A 20,520-nucleotide genomic window follows, 5' to 3' on the forward strand; every position below is an offset into this window, starting at 1 on the left:
ACTTATAATAATAATAAAACTATAAAATAAGGTTATTAAAAATAGATTAATAGCTAAATAGATAATTATAACTATAAAGCCTATATAAATAGTAAATATAAGTTTAATTATTATAGCTATATAATATTAAAAAACTAGATACCTTATTTAATATAAGGCAATAAATAAATAAATATAGAAATATATTACCCTAGAAGGCCCTATACTCTATAAATAAAGCATATAGGTAATAATACCTAAAACTAAAAATATAAGTTAAGGGAAAATAATTAAATACTTTAGTAGATAATAGAGGTAAGTAAAATTACTTTAATTTAATAATAGCTAATAAGCTTAAGCTATTATAAAGATATAAATAAATACCTTATTTAATTATTAATTTAAAAAGAATCCTTTTTAATTATAATAATAATATTATTAATAGTGAGATTAATTACCTTAAAGTTTTTATTAAAAGAAAAAACTAAGAGATATTATTTAATATTATATTAAATAAGTAATATAATTTTATATTTAAATACTTATAGTTATAATATTATAATTTATATTTTAATTAGAGAATTAGCTAGATATTTTTTTTTAATAATAAAATATTTTTTATAATAAATAATAACTTAAAATATAATATAAGATTTTTAATTTTTATTAAAGATATTAGAGAAGCTAAGAAGAGGTAAATATAAGATACTTCTCTACCTAAAGAAATATAATATAAATACTATAATAAATAAAAATAATAAAATTAGTAAATAATTATATATATTATATAATAATTTTATTAATTAAAAAGAAACCTTAAGTAAATTAAAAAAATATTAAAAAAAAGATAGCTTAAAAATATTTTATTATAATATTATATTTATAAAAAGCTCTTTATAAAAAAACTTAAAATAAGTTTACTTAAATATATATATTATAAGCTTAAAATTAAATTTATTAATAAAAAATAACCTAACTTTAATAAACTTTATTTACTTAATAAAATATAATTATTAATATTAAAAAAATATATTAAAGATATATTATAAAAAAGATATATTAAAGAAAATAAGTTCTTTATTAAATACCTTATTATATTTATCTTAAAGAAAAATAAAAAGTTTTAATTTTATATTAATTTTAAAATACTTAATATTATTATAATTAAGGATTATATATTATTACTTTTTATTAATAAATTAAAGAATTAACTTTTTAAAATATAATATTTTATAATACTTAACCTTAAAAGAGCTTATAACTTTATTTAAATTAAAAAAAATATAAATAAAAAACTACTTTTTATATTAAGTATAAATTATATAAATACCTTATTATATCTTTTAGACTTATTAATATACCTATTATATTTTAATAAATAATTAATAATATATTATAAAAATATCTAGATATATTTATTATATATTACTTAGATAATATTTTTATTTTTTCTAAAATAAAAAAAAAATATATAAAATATATCTATAAGGTATTATAAATACTATAAGATATTAAGTTATTAATAAAACCTAAGAAAAATAAATTCTATGCCTTAGAAATAGAATTTCTTAGATATATTATCTTATATAATAAGATATATATAAACCCTAAGAAGATCTTAGTAATTAGGGATTAAAAAGAATTAATAAATATTAAAAAAGTATAAGCCTTTCTTAGCTTTATTAATTATTATTATAGATTTCTTTAATAATTTAAGAAAATTATTATATTATTAATTAACCTTATAAAAAAAAATAAAATATTTATATTTAGGGATAAAATAAAAATAGCCTTTAATATAATTAAAGAATTTATCTTAAGTAAATTAATACTTAAGATATTTAATTTATTTTAATTAATTAAACTTAAAATAAATACCTTAGACTTTATATTAGGTACTTAAATTAAATAATAAGATAATAAAAGACTTTTATATCTTATTATATTTTATTTTTATAAATTATATAAAATAAAAATTAATTAACTTATTTATAATAAAGAATTCCTTATAATAATTAATACTTTTAAGGAATTTTAATATTATCTCCTTAGAAATAAATATTAAATTAAGATATATATAGATTATAAGAGTATTACTTATTTTATAAAAACTTAAAAACTTAATAAATAATAATTATAATATATTAAATATTTTTTAAAATTTAATTATATTATTATTTATATTAAAAGAATAAAAAATAATAAGATAAATATTATTAATTAATAGCCTAACTTAAATATTAAAAAGATTAAAATAAAAAAATAACTCTTATAATTTATATAAAAAAAAATACCTAAAGTAATAAATAATTACTTATATTAAGTAATAAATATTATTATATTACTTAATAAATAAATAAAAAGATAAAATTATTATTAATAATACCTCTAGAGAACTTAAGAGACTTATAATTAGATAAATAAACTAAATAAAAAGCTAATAAGGGATAATTATATACTAAAAATATATCTTTATATCTTAGAAATATATAAAAGAATTTATTAAATATTATTATTAAATAATAAAATATAATAAAAAACTTAATAATAGAGATTTCTAAGAAATAATATATTAATATTTTTATTAAAAAAACCTTAGTATAAGACCTAAAAGTTACTTTAATTATAAAATATATTATAATAATACATAGCTAGGAAATAAGGATTTACTAAAATTATATAAATATAATTAAGTTATAGAGATGTTTTATATTATTATTAGAAGTACCTATAAAATACAATAAGGAAATTAACTCTTAAAATAGATCTAAGAATATAATATATAATTCTTAGATAATAAGAAAATAAATAAATAATAAGTTTTAAATAAATTATATTATAAACTTATAAATAAAATATATAATTACTTATTATATAAATATTAAGAAATTAATAAAATCCTAGAATAAGTTAAAATAATATTTATTTTCCCTAATATAAAGAAAACTATCTTAATAATTATTAAATAATATAACTTTTATATAAAAACTAAGATATAATATTATAAACCTTATAGAAAACTATAATTACTCTTAATTATAAAATAACTATAAGACTTAATTATTATAGATTTTATTATTAAATTATCCCTATTAAAAGAATTAGTTATTAAGAATTTTTATAATAATATTTTTATTATTATAAATAAACTTATAAAATTTTCTTATTTTATACCTTATAGAGAGTTAATAATAATAAAAGAATTTATTTACTTTTTTTATTTTTATATTATTAAAATATATAATATATTACTTAAAATTATTATAAATTAAAGATTATTATTTACCTTAAAATTTTAATAAAGTCTTATAAGATACTTAAGAATTAACTATAAATTCTTTATAGTATATTATAAAAAAATAAATAAATAAATAAAATATATAAATTAAATACTAAAATAATACCTTTAATATTATATTAATTATAAATAAACTAACTAAGTTAAAAAGCTATTAGCTATATAATTAGCTTATAATATAGCTATAAATAAAAGCATAAAGATTATATTAGCTTATATTAACTTTAGATTTATATTAGATATATATTAATAAATATAAGATATTATTATTAATCTTAAAGTAATCTTTATTAATAATTAATTAAAAAACCTATATAAAGAAATATAAATAAAACTTAAATTTATTAAAAATAATATAATAAAATATATTAATAAAAAAAAATTAAGAGATTAATTTTTTTAAAAGAAAATATAATTTATTTTATAATAAAAAATATTAAAATAAAATAATAAAATAAAAAACTTAATTATAAGTATATTAAACCTTATAAAATTAAATAAAAAATCTTAAAATATAATTATAAATTAAACTTATTACTTAAGGTTAAGTTTTACTTAATTTTTTATATTTTATTACTTAAATTAAGAAAAAAAACTATTTAAGTTAAAATTAGTAATAAATTAGAGATAAAAGTTAATATATTAGAAAAATATACTATAAAAGCTATTCTTAATATAAATAAAATTAATAATAAAATAATATATTTTATTAAATAAAAAAACTACTTAGACTTAGAAAATATATAAGAACCCCTAAAATACCTTACTAATATATAATACCTCTTAAAGGACTTTTACTAATAATACTAGTAAAAGAAATAATATTAGCTAGATTACCTAGAGGGACTAAAAGACTTATATCTAAGAGATTATTACTAAGACCTAATAATAACTAATTAATATTATTAGGGATATACTTAGTCTAAAGATTATATATTACTTAATGCTTATAAGTATCTAAGGTAAGGAAAATATTATCCTTCTTATTTAGACCTTATATCCCTTACCTAATTATCTTAGATTTCTACTCTTTTACCTTATTATAGGTTTTCTATATATAAGATAATTAATTAGTAATAGCGGCTAGATAAGACTATAGCGCTATTAACTCCTTATAAAGTTATAATAAATCTTCGCTTATTAATTCCTTATTTATATCTAATTTTTTTTCTTAATTAATTAATTAAGTTACTATTATAAATTAATATAAGGATTAAAATATACCTAAAACCTTAATACTTATAAAAAGAAATAACTTATATCTTATTATAAGGCTTATATTAATAAATATATTTATTATATTATAATAACTCCTTAGAAATAAGGTATTTCTTATTATTTTTAAAATAATAAATATAAAATATATTAATACCTTTATTAGCATCTAAGATAATTTAAAATAAGCTCTCGCGTTTATTATTCTTTCGCATAGTTATTTTTAAAATATAGCTAGATATTATATTAGTATAATATAATAAAAAGAGGGAGTTTTATTAAACCTATTAATAAGATAATACGGTCTATTTATATAGCCTTAAGGATAAGACTAATAGAGGGGAGACCTTATATTACAGCCTATATCTAACTAAGGGCGATATTATAAGGTAAAACCTTAGATAAGTCACGGGGGACCTATATCCCTCTATCTAACTAGAACTAAGAGTAATATATAAAAGGAGCGAAGCGCTCCTAAAGCAATAATAATCCTAGAGTAAAGTACTCTAAGGAGCCTTATGCTTTAATAAAATAATATAAAATATATAAAATATATTTATTTATACTTTCTTATATAGAAGCTATCTTAGTTATTAATATAACTTAGTTATACTTAATACCCTTAAGTATATTACTAGATATAACTTAAATCCTATTACTTAGACTATGCCTAGTACTCTCTGCTAATATAAACCTAGCATGACTGGTTTATCCCTTGGGAAATATATAATTATTATATCTTAGCTATAAATATAACTTAGTTATACTTAATACCTTTAAGTATATTACTAGATATAACTTATATCTTTATTTAAGATAATACTAATAACCCTCTGCTAATATAAATATAGCATAACTAGTTTATCTCTTAGGAAATATATAATTATTATAAAATAGGTATTATTATAATAAGCTTATTAAATAAAAACTAATAAAACCTAAATATAAAAGTAATATTAGTATTATAGGTCTAGTAGTAATTAATAATATTAATCTATATTTCTATATATAATTAAACAAAATAGCCTAGTAACTAAGGAAGAAGCTATTATAATATTAAACTATAAAATACCTTATTTCTAAGAAGGTCTTTTATAAATAAAATTCTAGAAATATAAGCTTATAAGATATAAGCCTAGGATTTTACTACCCTATACTTTAAGTTATGCGTCTCCCTATGGATTGCTTACCTAAGCAATAGCTGCTTAGGTAAGCAAGATATAAGGAAGTGTTAATACTGCCCTTTTTGGGCTTATTTCCCTTTTAGGAAGGTCACGTGACTTCGGACTTAGGGTCTTATCATAAGCCCGATAACGCTATTAAACCCGTCTCTCTCTATAGGGTATTTCCTATCTGGTTTTAAATATCCTAGTTTAAAACCCTATAGGTTTTAATATCTATTATGCTATAACTCGGCTTCTAGTTATCCGTTATTAGCAAAAATAACAGGGTTTTAAAGCCCGGAGTTAGGGCTATCCGACGGTATAGCCGTTATCCAAATCGGGTTAATAGATTCCGAGCAATTTGCTATATAAGCTGTATACCCTCTCTTAGAAATAGCTCCTTAGATCTTCAACCAATTCAGTCAATAAGAACACCAATCAGAAGCTAGTCTTTTATATTTTAACCTTATTATCTATTTGCCTTACTGTTATTACTCTATGATCCCTTACCTAGCTAATCAGCTTTTTATAAGGACTGATTCCACTGCCTATTTACCTCCTATCTCTATTACCTACCCTATAGTCTTTACAGACTATATTTCCTCTATTTTTCAGTCTTTTACATAAACTGGGATAATAATAATACAATATTAAAATAGATATTTTTATATTTATATTAGGCATACCTATTATAATAAATTATAATACCTATTAAGACTAAAAGCTAATTAATAAGGCTAGCTATATAGTAATAAAAGCTATTATTAATAAGGTATACCTAGGGCATTAAATCTTAGCTAATATAATAATTTACTTCAGGCTACTAGTAAGGATAATCTTAGAATTAGAAATAATAAAATGCTTTTATTAAGATATTACTAAGTATAATCTTTTTAATACCTATAAATATTAAGATTTATTATCCCCACATAATATAACCTATATAGCCTATATATATAGTTATTATATTACTAAATCCTAGATAGTATTATACTTATATTTAAGGTATAAGAGAGAAACTTAGTAGGCAACTAGGTCCCTTAAGATTTAATTACTATATAAGCTAGGCTCGAGGAGCTAAGTAGTAGAACTATTTAGGAGGTGCTATATTAGCTAGGCGATGATTAGTTATAAAGCATAAGATGGATTTATATTAAGAGACGTAATGTTAAATATGATATTTTCCTGGCCCCCCGGTGTTAGTGAGGGCCACCCACCAATCACAGCGGGGTTTCAAAAGGATGACCCACAGACGAGCTTGGTCGAGTCCTAGATCCCGGTTTAGGCCAATGAAGAGCGGGGATTTTGAGGGGGGAAAGTGGCGGGCTGGCGGCGCGTTTAAAAGGCCTTTTGTTCCTCACAAGGCAGATCTTTCGTTCCTCAAGGCATTCCTCAAGGCAAAGGCCTTTCGTTCCTCAAGGCATAGCGCTCTAGTAGCCCAGAGTTCCCTTATCGGCCTTCCACAGCGCCCTGTTCAGTGGATTCACCACAGGCGACGATCAGTTGTTCTTCCGCCTTTTATCTCGGCCCCGCACTCGGCCAGGATTTGGCGCGACATCTTCATCCGAGACACCAGACGGGAGTCATCCTCTATCAAACTCATTCTTTGCTCCGCAAATATCAGCTATGGAAGACGAAATAAACGTCCACTCACCTCGACCCACCACCCGCCAACGCAAGAAGATATCCAATGCGTGAGCCTGCACACGACAGAGGATTCTCTTGGCAAATTGAACTGACTGCTCGGCATAGGTGCATAGGCTGTCGCAACCGCAAGACTCGCTGCTCAGGGCGGCATCCGTGCGAGAGGTGTGTAAGCCGCAAAGAAACGTGTGCTTACGAAGAAAAGGAGAGGAAAGCGGCTGTCCCTGTCGAGTAAGTGGCCGTTCGTGTTGGTTGACACCCAAAGGCTCATCGCGGATGCAGCTATCTGGATCGCCTCCATGCCCGGATCAAATCACTCGAAACACAGCTACAGGAAGCCAGAAACTTACCCGCAGATGGCTCTTCATCACACCGTGACGATCAAGAGAACCGTCACCCTTCAAGGGACTCGTCGGAGGATCTGCAAGGCAACCCCGAACGGCCAACATCGGTACGTCGCATGCCTTAGCTGGCTGTCTACCTGAATAGCCGCAAATTCCTAACTAGACACTAGTACTCAGATTCAGAAGGACTTACCAATACACTGGTAACATCCGAGCCACAAATAAAAGTCCATCGCTACGGCCATGCGGGTATGCCTTGGCCCACGGTCCACCTTACTCGAGGAGCAGTAGACTGACTTACCAAGCTTACCTCGGCCACAGCTCAACCCTCAGCTTCAGCCGAAACGTACGCAACCTGCTACAACGATCATCTCCAATTGCAGACCCGGGCAGCGTGTCTGTAGAGCGCCAAGATGTATCATACACAACTGCCTTGCCATCAATTGCGCTTGATCTCACCAGCATCTCGCTGCCCCGCCTATCATACGCTGAATACTTGACCAACACTGTTGTTTTGCACACCGGCTCGCTCTATTCTCTCTTTGAACCAGCTTCATTCCTCCAGAGATTAAGGGACTTCTATGATGGACGTGCCAAGGGTGTTGTTCCGGACGCAAGCCTCTGGCACATCCAGATGCTTCTGGTATTGGCGTTCGGTAAGTCGATACTCTCAAGGGAACATTCAGAAATTGGGCCATCCGGAATGACCTATTTTACCCGCGCTATACAGGGGATGCCGGATATTCGCAGGCTTTATGAGGACCCTCTGCTGTCAATTGAGATCTTGTGTCTGGCATCCCTGTTCATGCATGCTAGAGACCTATTGCAAGAAGCCTACGTTATTGTGAGTTCATTCGATCGGGAACGTCACTCTTGAGCCTCAAGTTAACTCGGTCTTGCTAGATCGGACAAGCGCTGCGTATTTCTGTCACTAAAGTCATGAACAAGCTCTTCCCCGAGGCGCTGCGACCGCCAAATGTTGAGTATCAGAGGAGACTCTGGTGGACCGTATACTGCATCGACAGGAAGAGCGCTGCCATGCTTGGAAGCCCTTCAATCATGCGAGATGAAGATATTTCTATCCCTTTTCCTGAGATAAGAAAGGGAGACGAAGCGCAGAATACCTATGCGATTCATGCGACTCTGTCGTCCCACCTTGGGAAGATACTTGATGGTATGACACAAAATGCTGGTGAAGTATCACAATCGGCTTTATCCACTGACGGCTTGGCAGTCATTTACGGAGTCCATGACCAACAACAGAAGAACTTCCTCGTTGAAGTGAAGACGATTCTTTCGCGCCTCGCCGAAACATCCGTTGTCCTCCGGGAACATCTACATTTAGACATCCAGCAACCCGGCCAGTCGGTTTCTCGCGACGCTGCCACCTTGCATCTACTACTTCACCAGGTTTGAGCGAACGACCATCGATAGATAATATGAGCTGACGAGAAATCCATCAGTGCGTCATCCTGACCGTCCGACCGGTTCTATTCTCCCTTCTAAAGCCTCTACTGAGTCCGGATGGGGTCGAAGGCAGCAGCCGCCGTTCGTCTGCCCCCCTTGAGTCTATGCTGCGGATGTGCATTGAGTCAGCGGTGCATATCCTCAAAATAATGTCAATTCTGAAACATCAGATGATGTGTGGTGAGCCTCGCCCGAGTGTCGAGCTGAGGAGCTTGCTGATTTCTGGGTAGACGTTTTCCTGCCGTACGACATTGACGCACTATTCTCCGCAGCTTTCGCACTTATCCTGATTGACATTATCAGACCAGCGAATGAACTCCTCTGGGATCTGCCTCAAGTGATGAGCCTGTTGGACGAATACGTCTCGAGGCATGTCGCCCCAGCTCAAGCTTACCGGTCAGATCTTCTGCAGCTCCTTGAGCTACGCGCCAAGATTCGTGGGGTGGAGGGCACACACCAGTTGCATACAGGGGATGCCATTGACGTTAGTCCAATCCCAGATTTGGCTGGGTATGCCATCGCCTATCCAGCCCCAACGGGCATATCGCCGGATCCAGTGTGGTCGCGTATTCGCCACGGCAACGACAATATCGCGCCAGCACACCCAGAGGCGATTCTGTGGGCGATAGATGACCTTGATGTCGAGGGGACTGACATGCTTGATGCTGCTATGCTCGAAGGCGGGTGGATGTGGGAGTTAGACGATCTATCGGCAGGTTTGTAGGATGGATCCCATGCGGCCCACGGCATGAAAGGTTCCCCTAGAGGAGCTCATCTACCCTCTAACTGATTATGCCAAATCGGTCTAATCTTTGCTCGGCTAGCTTTATCGCGTCATGGCACGGATGGCGTGGATGTCTTCGGCTGCTGCATCCGGAGCTCGGGGCCGTGAGCAGCGGTTGACACCCCGCCGATACCCACCTCGGAATCGCTTCCCAGCAGAACAAGATACACTCAATCTTTAAATTACACGGAAGATTCCGGAGTTGATACCCGAAATGCCTCGAGTTGCCTGCCTTTTGTCACTCTTGCTCGTCGCGACTGTACTACATAGCTATTGCGAAGCCCTCCATGGAGGATTCATGTGCTCCATCACTTGAGCAAGCCAATGACGCCACCAACGGAGCCAGCGTCCCCGGCGCGGATTCCAAGCTGGCGAAAATGGATCGTTCTCTTTACCGTCTGTTGGACAGCCCTTCCGGTCATGTTTGCCAGCAACGCCCTTTTCGCGGCAACATCAGCCGTCGCTTCCGACCTCGAAACGACGCCGACGACCATCATGGCACTGAACTCTGGTGTAATAGTGGGAATGAGTCTGTCGCACTTTATCTGGGGCCCGGTGACTATACTGTGTGGGAGAAAAAGAGCTTACATCGCCGCCCTTGTACTCACAGTCGGGTGTAATGCTGGGCAGGCTGTTGCTCCGAACTTGGCCGCATTTGGGGCTTGCTGGGTTCTGGCTGGGACTACGGGGGCGTTCTTCCTGATTACCGGACAAGTCATCATCTCGGATATCTTTGAACCGGTAAGCCACCATTGTCAATGAAAGAGCGAGCGCGGATCCGCTGACCGACGTTTGTCTAGGTCAAACGAGGCACTGCTGTTGGACTTTTCCTAGGAACTTGTGTTTTCTCAAATGGTACCTGTCAGTGTTGATACCCTGGAAACAATTACTCGGTTTCCATGCTGATCTGGGATCCAGCACCTATGGTTGGGGGCGTCATTGTGTCCTACACCAGTTGGCGGACGATATACTGGCTTCAGTTTGGCATGGCGTGCCTTGCGCTAATTCTTGCCGTGTGTTTCATACCCTCGAAGCTCCGAGTTGACGAAAACGGGAACAAAATGGAGGAGGAGCAGGGCTTGTCAGAAAGGCCGAACTTGACCGAGGCTTTCAACCCAATGGAGGTCTTCCGCCAGATGAAGTATCCAACAGTTCTCTTCTCGGTCAGTTCTCTATCACTTGGGCGGCTTCTTGCCTAACTTTGGGGAAAACACAGAATGCCGCATGCGCCCTGCTGGCCTGTAGCCAATACGCTCTGCTCAGTTCCATCCCAGCCGCCATCAACCCTCGGTTCAGCCTGACGACGCCGTTGGCTAGCAGCCTGTTCTATCTTGCCCCCGGAAGTGGGTTTCTCGTCGGTAGCACCATCGGCGGACGATTTTCAGATCGAACGGTAAAGAGGTGGATAAAGAAACGAGATGGGGTTCGACTGCCTTTTGATCGGCTGACGGCCAGTTTCGGTGCTGTGTTTATCATACTCCCGGTAGGAGAACTCGTCTACAGCTGGACGCTGCAGAACAAGGTAGGGGGCCTGGCGGTGCCGGTTATCAGCGCCTTTGTTGCAGGTGTGGGTTTGATGGCATCGTTCAGTGCGTTGAACACGTTTGCGGCAGGTAGGGTGTAAATATCTGGGTGAGAAAAAGGACAGAAGGATCTAACAAACTTGTACAGAAGTGCTACCTGAACACAAGTCCAAGGTGATTGGAAGTAAATACTTTCTCCAGTACTTGTTTGCTGCGGGGGGGACTGCTGGCGCCACGCCTTTGATCGAGAAGATTGGTGTTGGATGGGCATTTACCGTTGGTAAATATATTCCCGTCCTCTTTCAAAGGGTCGTCTCTAACGATGAATTTGGCAGCTGTTGGGTGCACATTTGTTGGTGGATCGTTGGTCTGGGCAATTACGAGATATGGGACCCGGATGCATGGCTGGGTAGAGAAAACTAACGAAAGTGCAGATTCTGGATGATAGGGGTTGGGCTGGCACATACTGGTGCATTCAGAAGGGTTACTATGAAGTTGCAGTACGGAGGGGAAAGTTGGGGTAGTAGACGTAGATACGTTAATTGCTCTCGGCGACACCGGACGTTATCACAGACGAGTCTTTGGAACGGGGTAAGAGTTTTATCAAAGAATAACCAAGATATATCTCTTTAGCCCATGCCTAGCCATTCATTCATTCCTCCTCATAAACCCCAGCATCACTCACTTGATAAGTGGCTCACGAACAGCCGCAACATACTAAAGTAACACACAAAGTCAGAAGGTTCATCCCTCGCGTTGGGGCAGGATCTGAGCGATAATGTAGACGCACTGGAAGGATCTGGACTTTTTCAAGGTCCCAGACGCCGCTAGTGGCGTAGACGTCGTTCTTGATGATCTCGCGGACCTCCTCGGCCGTCTCAGCCGAGTAGACAACGATACTGCCCTTGAACTGGGCGGGCTCTCCGTTAACAGGATGCTTCTCGAAAATAGCACCTAAACAACAGGCGGTTAATTTAACAAGACCTGGGCCCGCTGTCGTGTAGCCTCACCTCCGGCCGGCAGTGTTCCAGACGCGATCAATGGCTTGATGCCTTCGTAGTGGATTCTATCAACAACTCTGGCGTTAATGCGCGAAACCCGTGAAACGGGAGGCAATGACCTACGGCTTCACTTTCTTCCTAATTTCCAAGACATTAGCCTTGTCTGGCATAATGGCGAGCCACTCCTTCTTGGCAGCACCAGTCGCCATCGTGCGCCGTCCGTAGGCAGAGACTCGGCTGGCGAAGGAGGGCCGGAGGATTGAGCGCAGAGCGGAGGTAGACATGATGAGCTGAAGAGACACAATGATAAACTAACTGGGAAACTCGAGTGACGATTATTTCAATTGACCAAGAGGAAGCACAATTCGAATCTTTATGGGCACTTTCCTCCTTCGGTGACGTCCGTTCAAGTCTCCGAGTCTAGGAGATGCCGGAGCCGGGAATTGTAGACATCAGGGCTGTGGCTTACTGCGGAATGTGATCCCGGGCTAATACGTACCTGCCGGAGCGGCATTCCGGGCTCTAGCCTCAATATGCTCCAACATATCGGACATCATGACTTGATAAACTCAAGGACAAGGAACTAAAGGCACACTCTCCCAGGTTCAGCAAACATCCGCAAGCATTCGCAACACAATGTCTCTCTGTCACTCCTCGATCCGCGTTTTGGCTGCCCGGCAGTCCCTTTCTGCCCCGCAGCCAGCTCACGCCTCTCGATTGCTCGTCAGCATCAGTGTTCGAAGCCGTCGTCCAGGCTTCAAGGCAAGCACTCGTCGTGCATTCTCCAGCTCGGTGCCTTTCCGCGCCGCCATGGAGCCGGTCTTCTCCCCCAAGGCCGTCACTCGTAGGTGTCCACCCCTCACATGACGTGGGTAAGGACTAACACGGCATCTTCAGCAATCGGGCCCTACTCTCAGGCTATCAAAGCCAACGGCCTGGTTTTCGTCTCTGGGCAGATCCCGGCCGAGACGACGGGCAAGTTGATCGAAGGTACCATCGCTGAGAAGACACACAAGATGTGCCAGAACGCTCGAGCAGTCCTCGAGGCCGGGGGCTCCAGCCTTGACAAGGTCGTCAAGGTTACGGTATGTCGAGTATATCCATGGTTGATATCCACACTGATCGATAACGAGGTCTTCTTCCAAAACATGGATGACTTCAAGGAGATGAATGACGTGTATGCCGAGTATTTACCCCACAAGCCGGCTCGCAGCTCTTGCGAGGCCAAGAGGCTTCCGGCTGGGGCGAGTATTGAGATGGACATTATTGCCTTGCAGTAGATGCGGTGTAATTAGATATAATAAACACCAACAAATCTTTTTGCACGGCTGGATTGATCAGTTGCTGGTAGTTGCCCTGGAGTCGGAAGGAATTCGTGATTGGTCATCAACATGGTAGAGGCTGTGGCATGTCTCTGGCAGATGAAGAATACAGAAAGAGTCTAATGAAGTTAGACAACATCTTGGGGAGACATCCTTGGAAGAGGTTTGTGGAACGCTTATAGGACAACTAGAAAATTGTGAACGACAGTTAAAGCCCCTCTCAAATTATTGCTTCGCTAATACATCCGCAATGGGCAAGAGCTGAAAGGCATGTATGCCCAATTATATATATTCCTTTGGCGTCAACATTTTTCTAGCCAAAAACACGTCGCCAGAGCTCCTTCTTCAGTGCATCCACCATGTGCTGCGTCCTCTCAACAGCTCCCCGATTCTCAACTGCCCGACGATAAAGGTACCCCATGCATTCCGAGACAGATCCCCAAGCCACGTATTTAAACACCCCCGGCGCCGAGTCCCTCTTTGTCGAAGGATCGGAAACGCACTGCTCGCAGCTCTCCACCAGAGCACAACTCAGCTCATCAGCCATGCCGTTGATTTGGCCACACTCCAACTTGGTCGTAGGCAGCCCGTCGGCGATCCTTTGTCGGTGGGTTGCCATGGCCTTCTCTGCGCTGGCAGCATTGTGGGTGGCCAGCATGAGAGCCGCAGACGGGAACTCTAGGTCGCCGGCACCTTTGGTCTGAGGAAGCTCTCGGGAAATCATCATGTGGGCAATGTCGTTGTACGACCGATCAGTATCCTCCTTGGTATCATGAATCAAGGACCGGACCTCATTCTCAATGTACGCGCCACGAACGAGCTTGACGCCTAGTGTCCAGCCCTCCCGCGCAGCTTGAACGACATGCCGCTCAGCGTTTTGTCTAGACCCCTTTAGGTACCCCTGGATGGTGTTGTAAACAAGAGCCTCTCCGTTGCGATTGTACTTCTTCATCAACTCGATGACCCACTCATCGAGGCCGATCTGGAGGATTTGTTGCTCAGCGTCGATCCACAGGCGGGCTCCGCGCTTCTTCGTCTCGATGCAGATGTCGTCAAGGGCGTCTGAGACGGCGGCGGGCAGGGGTCGTCGGGCCTGCATGGCGTCGAGACAGACGGGTCCAGCGCCTGTAAGTCTTGGGAAGAGAGTTAGCCTCTAGGGGGTTCGGAACAAGAAATTGATAGGGTGACGGCTGGTTCTGGAAACCGAAGTTGGTGTTTCTTTGAATATCGACTTACTTGACGGAGAGAAAATCGTTAGGAGAGAGCATGCGTATTGTCTCGAGGTTTGCCTCTTTCCACTCATGAATCATCCGGTAGCAAGCCGGGCCATACTTTGCATCGCCCGAGTGAACCGCTCCCTCAGCAGGGTCAAGGACAACCTCCTTGGCAAACCCCAGTATGACTCCCTGGTAGCCCAGCCGTCTCAGTTCAGCCATGGACCGGGCAACCTGCGCCTTGGTTGAGCCAGCACAGAAGTGGTTGTAGATGGTCCACCTGAGCACCCGGTTCAAGACTGGGTTACGGTCCGGGTTCAACAAGGCTGACTTGGACTTTGTCATGGCATCGATCACAGCAAGGGAGGGCCGCATGAGCCAGTTCTTTGACATGAGAGACGTCAGAACCAGCGACCGTAGCAGCGTCTTGTTCGACAATCGAGAGAGGGCAGTTTTGCGGGGCTGTATGGCGCCCTGCGCCTTTGCTGCAACTCCAATTGCGAGTCGCTTCTGCAGCTCGGGAGCGGACCGCGAAAGCGGTGGAGCCTTGCAACTGGAGAACCTTGTAGGAGACATGATAATCTGGGTATACGGATTTGGGGAAACGAGCGCGAGACGAAAGTAGTTGGTGGTAGTCCTCCAGCATCGGGACGGCAGAGCCGGTAGTCTTACATACACAGTCGACCATCGGCCTACCACGGCTTATCCTCTCGTGCCTTGATACAAGTCATGGTCGAAGAGGGCAGCGGGATTTCCATCCGCATGTACATTCACACATGATCTTGGAGAATCCTATCCAACAATCAGGATATATGGCTCGTATCTGGAATCCGTCCCGGAAAGAATCTCCGGCTGGGAGATCTGAAGCCACCAGGTAGAAGCGGCAAATTGCGCTACCCCTCAAGCTGGAAGCAACACCGGGATTGACGTTGTCACGCGACGACTTGGGGAATAGCCGAATAGGCAGCTTTCAAGTAGGCTCGGGAGTCCGCTCCGGCGCGGACCCCCTCCCCGCGTTGAGACGTGATATCTTAAAGACCCTCATTCACATCTCTAGCCACCTGACATCTGGGAATAAGTGGACTTTGAAGTCTGGAGTTGGCCCTCTACTATCCAATCAGTCAAGATGATGCGCTCACTGAACGTGTCGCGGAGCGCCCGTGTGGCTATCAGCCAGAAGGGGACGGTTGCTCGCACCGGACGCAGGAACTTGACCCTCTTGCATCCGCCCAAGTTCGAAAATGAGAAGTTTGTAAGTGCCACTCTGCACCTCATGCATTTTCCAGGTGATCTAACCCCATCATAGCTCGACTATGCCAAGGGCTCCCCTGAAAGAGCATCGCTCCAGGAGGCTCTGAAGCGCCTGAAGAGCCAGATGCCTGTCCAGATTCCCATCACAGTCGATGGATCCGCGGTAAGTTCGTCCGACTTGGACAATTTTCGTACAAGTGTACTAATTCAGAGACTAGCTGCCTACCAAGGAGTTCCGACAGCAGGAGAATCCTTCCAAACACAGCGAGTCTGTGGCGAAATATGCCTGCGCGACTCCCGACCAGGTCAACGCAGCTATTGACGCCGCGTTAAAGGCCAAGCCCGCCTGGGAGGCGCTCGCATTCGAAGACCGTGCTGCAATCTTCCTCAGGGCCTCTGAGCTGATCGCTGGCAAATATCGATCTGACATTGTTGCGTCGACTATGCTCGGCCAAGGAAAGAATATTTGGCAAGCGGAGATCGAGGCGCCGAGCGAGACCGTCGACTTCTTCCGTTACTACGTCCAGGAAGCGTGGAGGCTCTACTCCCAGCAGCCGACGGAGCATCCCGACGGAAACTGGAACAAGATGGAGTACCGTCCGCTCGAAGGCTTTGTGTATTCCATTGCCCCCTTCAATTTTACCGCGCTTGGTGCTACCTTAGTCGGCCCAGCTGCCCTTCTCGGAAACGTTGTTCTTTGGAAACCTTCGGATTTTGCTCTTCACTCGGCGTATTTGATCCACCAGATCCTCCTCGAGGCTGGTCTCCCCAAGGATGTCGTCCAGTTCCTCCCTGGAGATGCTGAAGAGGTCACCAACACGGTCCTGAAGAGGCCGGAATTCGCAGCCATCAGCTTCATCGGCTCCACCCAGGTTTTCAAAGGCATCCAGAAGAAGATTGGGGACGGTATCGGCAAGGGCATCTACAACTCGTACCCGCGAGTAATCGGCGAGACAGGCGGCAAGAACTGGGGCGTCGTTCACCCTTCGGCCGATGTCAAGAGCGCGGCTTTCCACACGATCCGCGGTGCTTTCGAGTATCAGGGCCAGAAGTGCTCGGCCTGCTCTCGGGTCTACGTGGCCGAGTCGGTCTGGCCAGAATTCAAGAAGCACCTCCAGGAGGAGCTTCCCAAGCTAAAGGTCGGCGACGTGGAGGAGTTTGACAACTTCATCACCCCGGTCATCCACGAGCGGTCCTTTGATAAGCTGAACAAGGTCATTGAAGACGCCAAGATGGATCCTGAGCTTGAGCTCATTGCGGGAGGCAAGGCCTCCAAGGAGCACGGCTACTTTGTTCACCCAACTGTCTATAAGACGACCAACCCGCGACATGACATCATGTCTCGGGAACTATTCGGCCCTATCCTGGGCGTTTATGTCTACCCTGATGCTGAGTGGGAGAAGACGCTCGAGCTGGTCGATTCTACGTCGCGGTACGGCCTGACTGGTAGCATCTTTGCCCTTGACCCCTATGCCTCCCGGCAGGCGCAGACGAAACTCAAGCACGCTGCGGGCATGCTGTATCTCAACACCAAGTGCACGGGATCGGTTGTTGCGCAGCAGCCCTTTGGTGGGAGCCGGGATTCAGGCACCAACGACAAGACGGGGACGATGGCTCATCTGCAGCGATTCACTAGTGTAAGATCGATCAAGGAGGAGTACAACCCCCTGGATACTATCCAGTACCCGTCCAACGAGGTTTGAGGCCTGTAAATAGCTTACATTGAGAATAAATACGGGTAGATGTTCAAAATTGACAGCACAGATTGAATCTGTCATGTATTTGGTGTCGTTCATCCCGGCATTCTGAAGCCACCTTTACATAGCTAGTTTAATAGTTCATTGATAGGATCGACCTGCCGTCAACTGAAATTCTCTTAAAGGGAGACTTGTAAACTATTGACATCTGAGTTGGGGGACTGTGTTCAAGAAATCACAGAGAGTGTTGGGAGATCTCGGAGTTATGAGGTTTGCTTCAATCAACGCACACGCTTTCAAAATTCGACCAACAGAACAAAGTGAAAGGAGGCGCCTGAAAGATCTGAGTTAGAATCGCCGTAGTAATGTGCAAAGTGTAAGCTCCTTGCCAGTCATTGATGCCGGTGAGTGGTCTGAGCTCGGGCGTCCCTTCACCAGGGCCCCAGATTCATCATTTATGGTCTCACGTCATAGACGGTACGGCCTTCCAACTCAAAGCAAGTTGACCAAATCGCCGGATGGAAACACCAAGGGCCTCATCCAATTCTCCATGCACCTCTAGTACTTCACCAGATCCCGGATTCAATGATCCTCCAGCTCAGAACAAGGACAGACGTACAGCTCCCTCCCGGCTTGCTCTTCCGTCATCGACAGATGCAGAGCCTTGCCCCGGACTTCAAGATGCGCCCCCTTGTATTCCCCATACTCCCCACAGGTGCCAACCCCGGTGATGGAGGGCTCGGGAGTCGCATCCGGCGGGTTGTCTCGTTGATGAGGGTCCACAGTGGACAGGGTCGGCGCCATTTCTATCAGTGAGGAATTAGGACCATTCCCAGACCAAAGTAGGCTATCAGTCATCTAGCTTTCTCATGGCATGACAATTGGGGCCAAGTTCCAGCCAGGGGAGCATTTGACTCGATTACCAATCAAATACACAAGCCAGATACTGTCTTTCTTCCTTTTCCAAAAACACCTGTCTGAGGCACTAAAAGTGTTTGGCGGTGTTTGGAGGAACTAATTTTATATCCCAAAGAAGCTATCAACTCCAGCAAGTTATTGTAGGACGTGGAGACATTGAACGTCGCCCTTCACTTCAGCTAGGGGTGCCTCGAAAGAGCTGATCCACGGCATTTTCCGCACACCCATCATGCTATCGCTCCATTCCTTGTTGTTTAGTTGTTGCATATTATATACGATCAAACTGACAGCCGCTTTCCGTTCGCGCGATCCGCGACAAGATGCCACCCCGCAAATAACACTAAGCCACAGGTTCACCGACAGAATATCATCCGACGTATTCGAGGCGGTGCTGGACTGTGTGCTGAGAGAGTCTAGCAACTCAGGCACATACGCCATGGGAGAGCCGGGCCATGATCGACACATGCGTTTCACACAGATGATCCAAACAATGACACCTAGCCGTATTGACGCCAGGGTCTGATCCAAGGGCGATGAGAACCTAGTAGATCGTATTGGGTGGTCGAACAAAAGATGTGCGAGGGGATTGATTCGTAGCCCCAGAAAGATTTCATCTTTCCATAGGGCATCCCCTCTCATAGTCAGCTGTGATTCGATCATGGTAGCTACTGCGTTTAATCCGGTCACGCAAGCTGGAATGTGAGTCAGCTGCGAGTCTCTCGTGTCAGCAACCGCCGCCATGATTCTCAAGAGTGATATCGGGAGACCGTTTGATGGGTCAGCCTGTGACATTGCAGGGATGAGATCCTGGGGCAGCGGATAGCGTGGTCTGGTATCGAACAGCAAGCACGTCATGACGTCGACCCTAGGGCGTGGCAATTAGCAACAGTCGAGGGCCAAGACATTTTTCGGTTAGCCGTACCATAGTATCATCAATCTCAGCTCATTATTGCCCTTTAGAGATTGCATGCCGCCTCGAGCAGCAATCAGCAAGCTGAGGCCCTCTAAATGAACGCGTGCTTGATCCAAGTCCATATCCAAGAGCTGGCGGCACGATCATTAGCATACCTAAATCGGCAGCATATGACCTGCGTTCCACTTACATTATAGCAGATGATGGACAGTATGGCATAGACGACGCGGTCCCCCATCGCTGGATCAAAGCTGGGATTGGCCATGGTCGTTTCGATGCATGTGATCGTCTCCAAGGCGCGTTCTAATGCCACGACTTTGATCCTCGCAGATGATTGGTGATAGATTGCTTTGAGTATAGACTGGTCGGAAAAGATGGTCTTGAAATGTCGGAGGAATGCGGACGAGGTAAAGGCAAAAGGGAAGGAGAATCCCTCAGGAGTCAATGCATCTGCATTGCCGAAAAACCTTTTGCCTTCAGAACCCAACAAAGTGATTCCGTAGGCCGAGAACGCGTCCATTCCCCACTGTTGGTCGAGCACGCTGAGCGGATCCTGGCTCCAGAAGGGCAGCCTGAGAGAGTCCAGGCCCATATTATTCGTAAATTCAGAAGGCTGCATTTCGATCATGAACTGCGGATTTCGCTGGGGCTTGCGTCGTGATTTTCCAATGTCTTCCATGACATGACGACGGATCTTGGCCCTGCTGGTCTTATCACGGCCGTGAACATGTGTCGGTCCGGTGGAATGCACAAAAAGGAGACGTTTCTTCTTGGAGGGATCCATGGT

General features: G+C 40.9%; 7 protein-coding genes across 7 annotated transcripts; 4 read left to right on the top strand and 3 right to left on the bottom strand.

Moving 5' to 3' along the window:
* Window positions 1-7,281: 7,281 nt before the first annotated feature.
* Window positions 7,282-9,834, top strand: NCS54_00758100 (Zn(2)-C6 fungal-type domain-containing protein; the record flags this gene model as incomplete). Its single annotated transcript, XM_053152999.1, has 9 exons — window positions 7,282-7,349; window positions 7,408-7,530; window positions 7,582-7,750; window positions 7,814-7,892; window positions 7,949-8,487; window positions 8,547-8,817; window positions 8,878-9,053; window positions 9,107-9,290; window positions 9,341-9,834. The coding sequence occupies 9 exons, from the start codon at window positions 7,282-7,284 to the stop codon at window positions 9,832-9,834; spliced, it is 2,103 nt and encodes a 700-aa protein (XP_053008974.1).
* A 384-nt stretch (window positions 9,835-10,218) lies between these two features.
* On the top strand, window positions 10,219-11,840 carry NCS54_00758200 (Putative major facilitator superfamily transporter; the record flags this gene model as incomplete). Its single annotated transcript, XM_053153000.1, has 5 exons — window positions 10,219-10,635; window positions 10,695-10,755; window positions 10,813-11,057; window positions 11,111-11,507; window positions 11,566-11,840. The coding sequence occupies 5 exons, from the start codon at window positions 10,219-10,221 to the stop codon at window positions 11,838-11,840; spliced, it is 1,395 nt and encodes a 464-aa protein (XP_053008975.1).
* Window positions 11,841-12,098: 258 nt separating this feature from the next.
* NCS54_00758300 (YCII domain-containing protein) lies at window positions 12,099-12,702 on the bottom strand (the record flags this gene model as incomplete). Its single annotated transcript, XM_053153001.1, has 4 exons — window positions 12,099-12,134; window positions 12,208-12,371; window positions 12,428-12,483; window positions 12,542-12,702. The coding sequence occupies 4 exons, from the start codon at window positions 12,700-12,702 to the stop codon at window positions 12,099-12,101; spliced, it is 417 nt and encodes a 138-aa protein (XP_053008976.1).
* A 352-nt stretch (window positions 12,703-13,054) lies between these two features.
* NCS54_00758400 (Hypothetical protein) lies at window positions 13,055-13,698 on the top strand (the record flags this gene model as incomplete). Its single annotated transcript, XM_053153002.1, has 3 exons — window positions 13,055-13,262; window positions 13,316-13,503; window positions 13,552-13,698. 3 exons carry the CDS (start codon window positions 13,055-13,057, stop codon window positions 13,696-13,698), a joined length of 543 nt encoding a protein of 180 aa, XP_053008977.1.
* Window positions 13,699-14,053: 355 nt separating this feature from the next.
* Window positions 14,054-15,530, bottom strand: NCS54_00758500 (Hypothetical protein; the record flags this gene model as incomplete). The annotated part of the gene is made up of 2 exons (XM_053153003.1): window positions 14,054-14,873; window positions 14,977-15,530. 2 exons carry the CDS (start codon window positions 15,528-15,530, stop codon window positions 14,054-14,056), a joined length of 1,374 nt encoding a protein of 457 aa, XP_053008978.1.
* A 550-nt stretch (window positions 15,531-16,080) lies between these two features.
* On the top strand, window positions 16,081-17,908 carry NCS54_00758600 (Hypothetical protein; the record flags this gene model as incomplete). Its single annotated transcript, XM_053153004.1, has 3 exons — window positions 16,081-16,206; window positions 16,261-16,368; window positions 16,424-17,908. The coding sequence occupies 3 exons, from the start codon at window positions 16,081-16,083 to the stop codon at window positions 17,906-17,908; spliced, it is 1,719 nt and encodes a 572-aa protein (XP_053008979.1).
* Window positions 17,909-18,955: 1,047 nt separating this feature from the next.
* NCS54_00758700 (Hypothetical protein) lies at window positions 18,956-20,517 on the bottom strand (the record flags this gene model as incomplete). The annotated part of the gene is made up of 3 exons (XM_053153005.1): window positions 18,956-19,685; window positions 19,743-19,864; window positions 19,924-20,517. 3 exons carry the CDS (start codon window positions 20,515-20,517, stop codon window positions 18,956-18,958), a joined length of 1,446 nt encoding a protein of 481 aa, XP_053008980.1.
* Window positions 20,518-20,520: the final 3 nt, after the last annotated feature.

The sequence above is a fragment of the Fusarium falciforme genome, chromosome 6, assembly GCF_026873545.1.
Source record: "Fusarium falciforme chromosome 6, complete sequence".
Taxonomy (NCBI): domain Eukaryota; kingdom Fungi; phylum Ascomycota; class Sordariomycetes; order Hypocreales; family Nectriaceae; genus Fusarium; species Fusarium falciforme.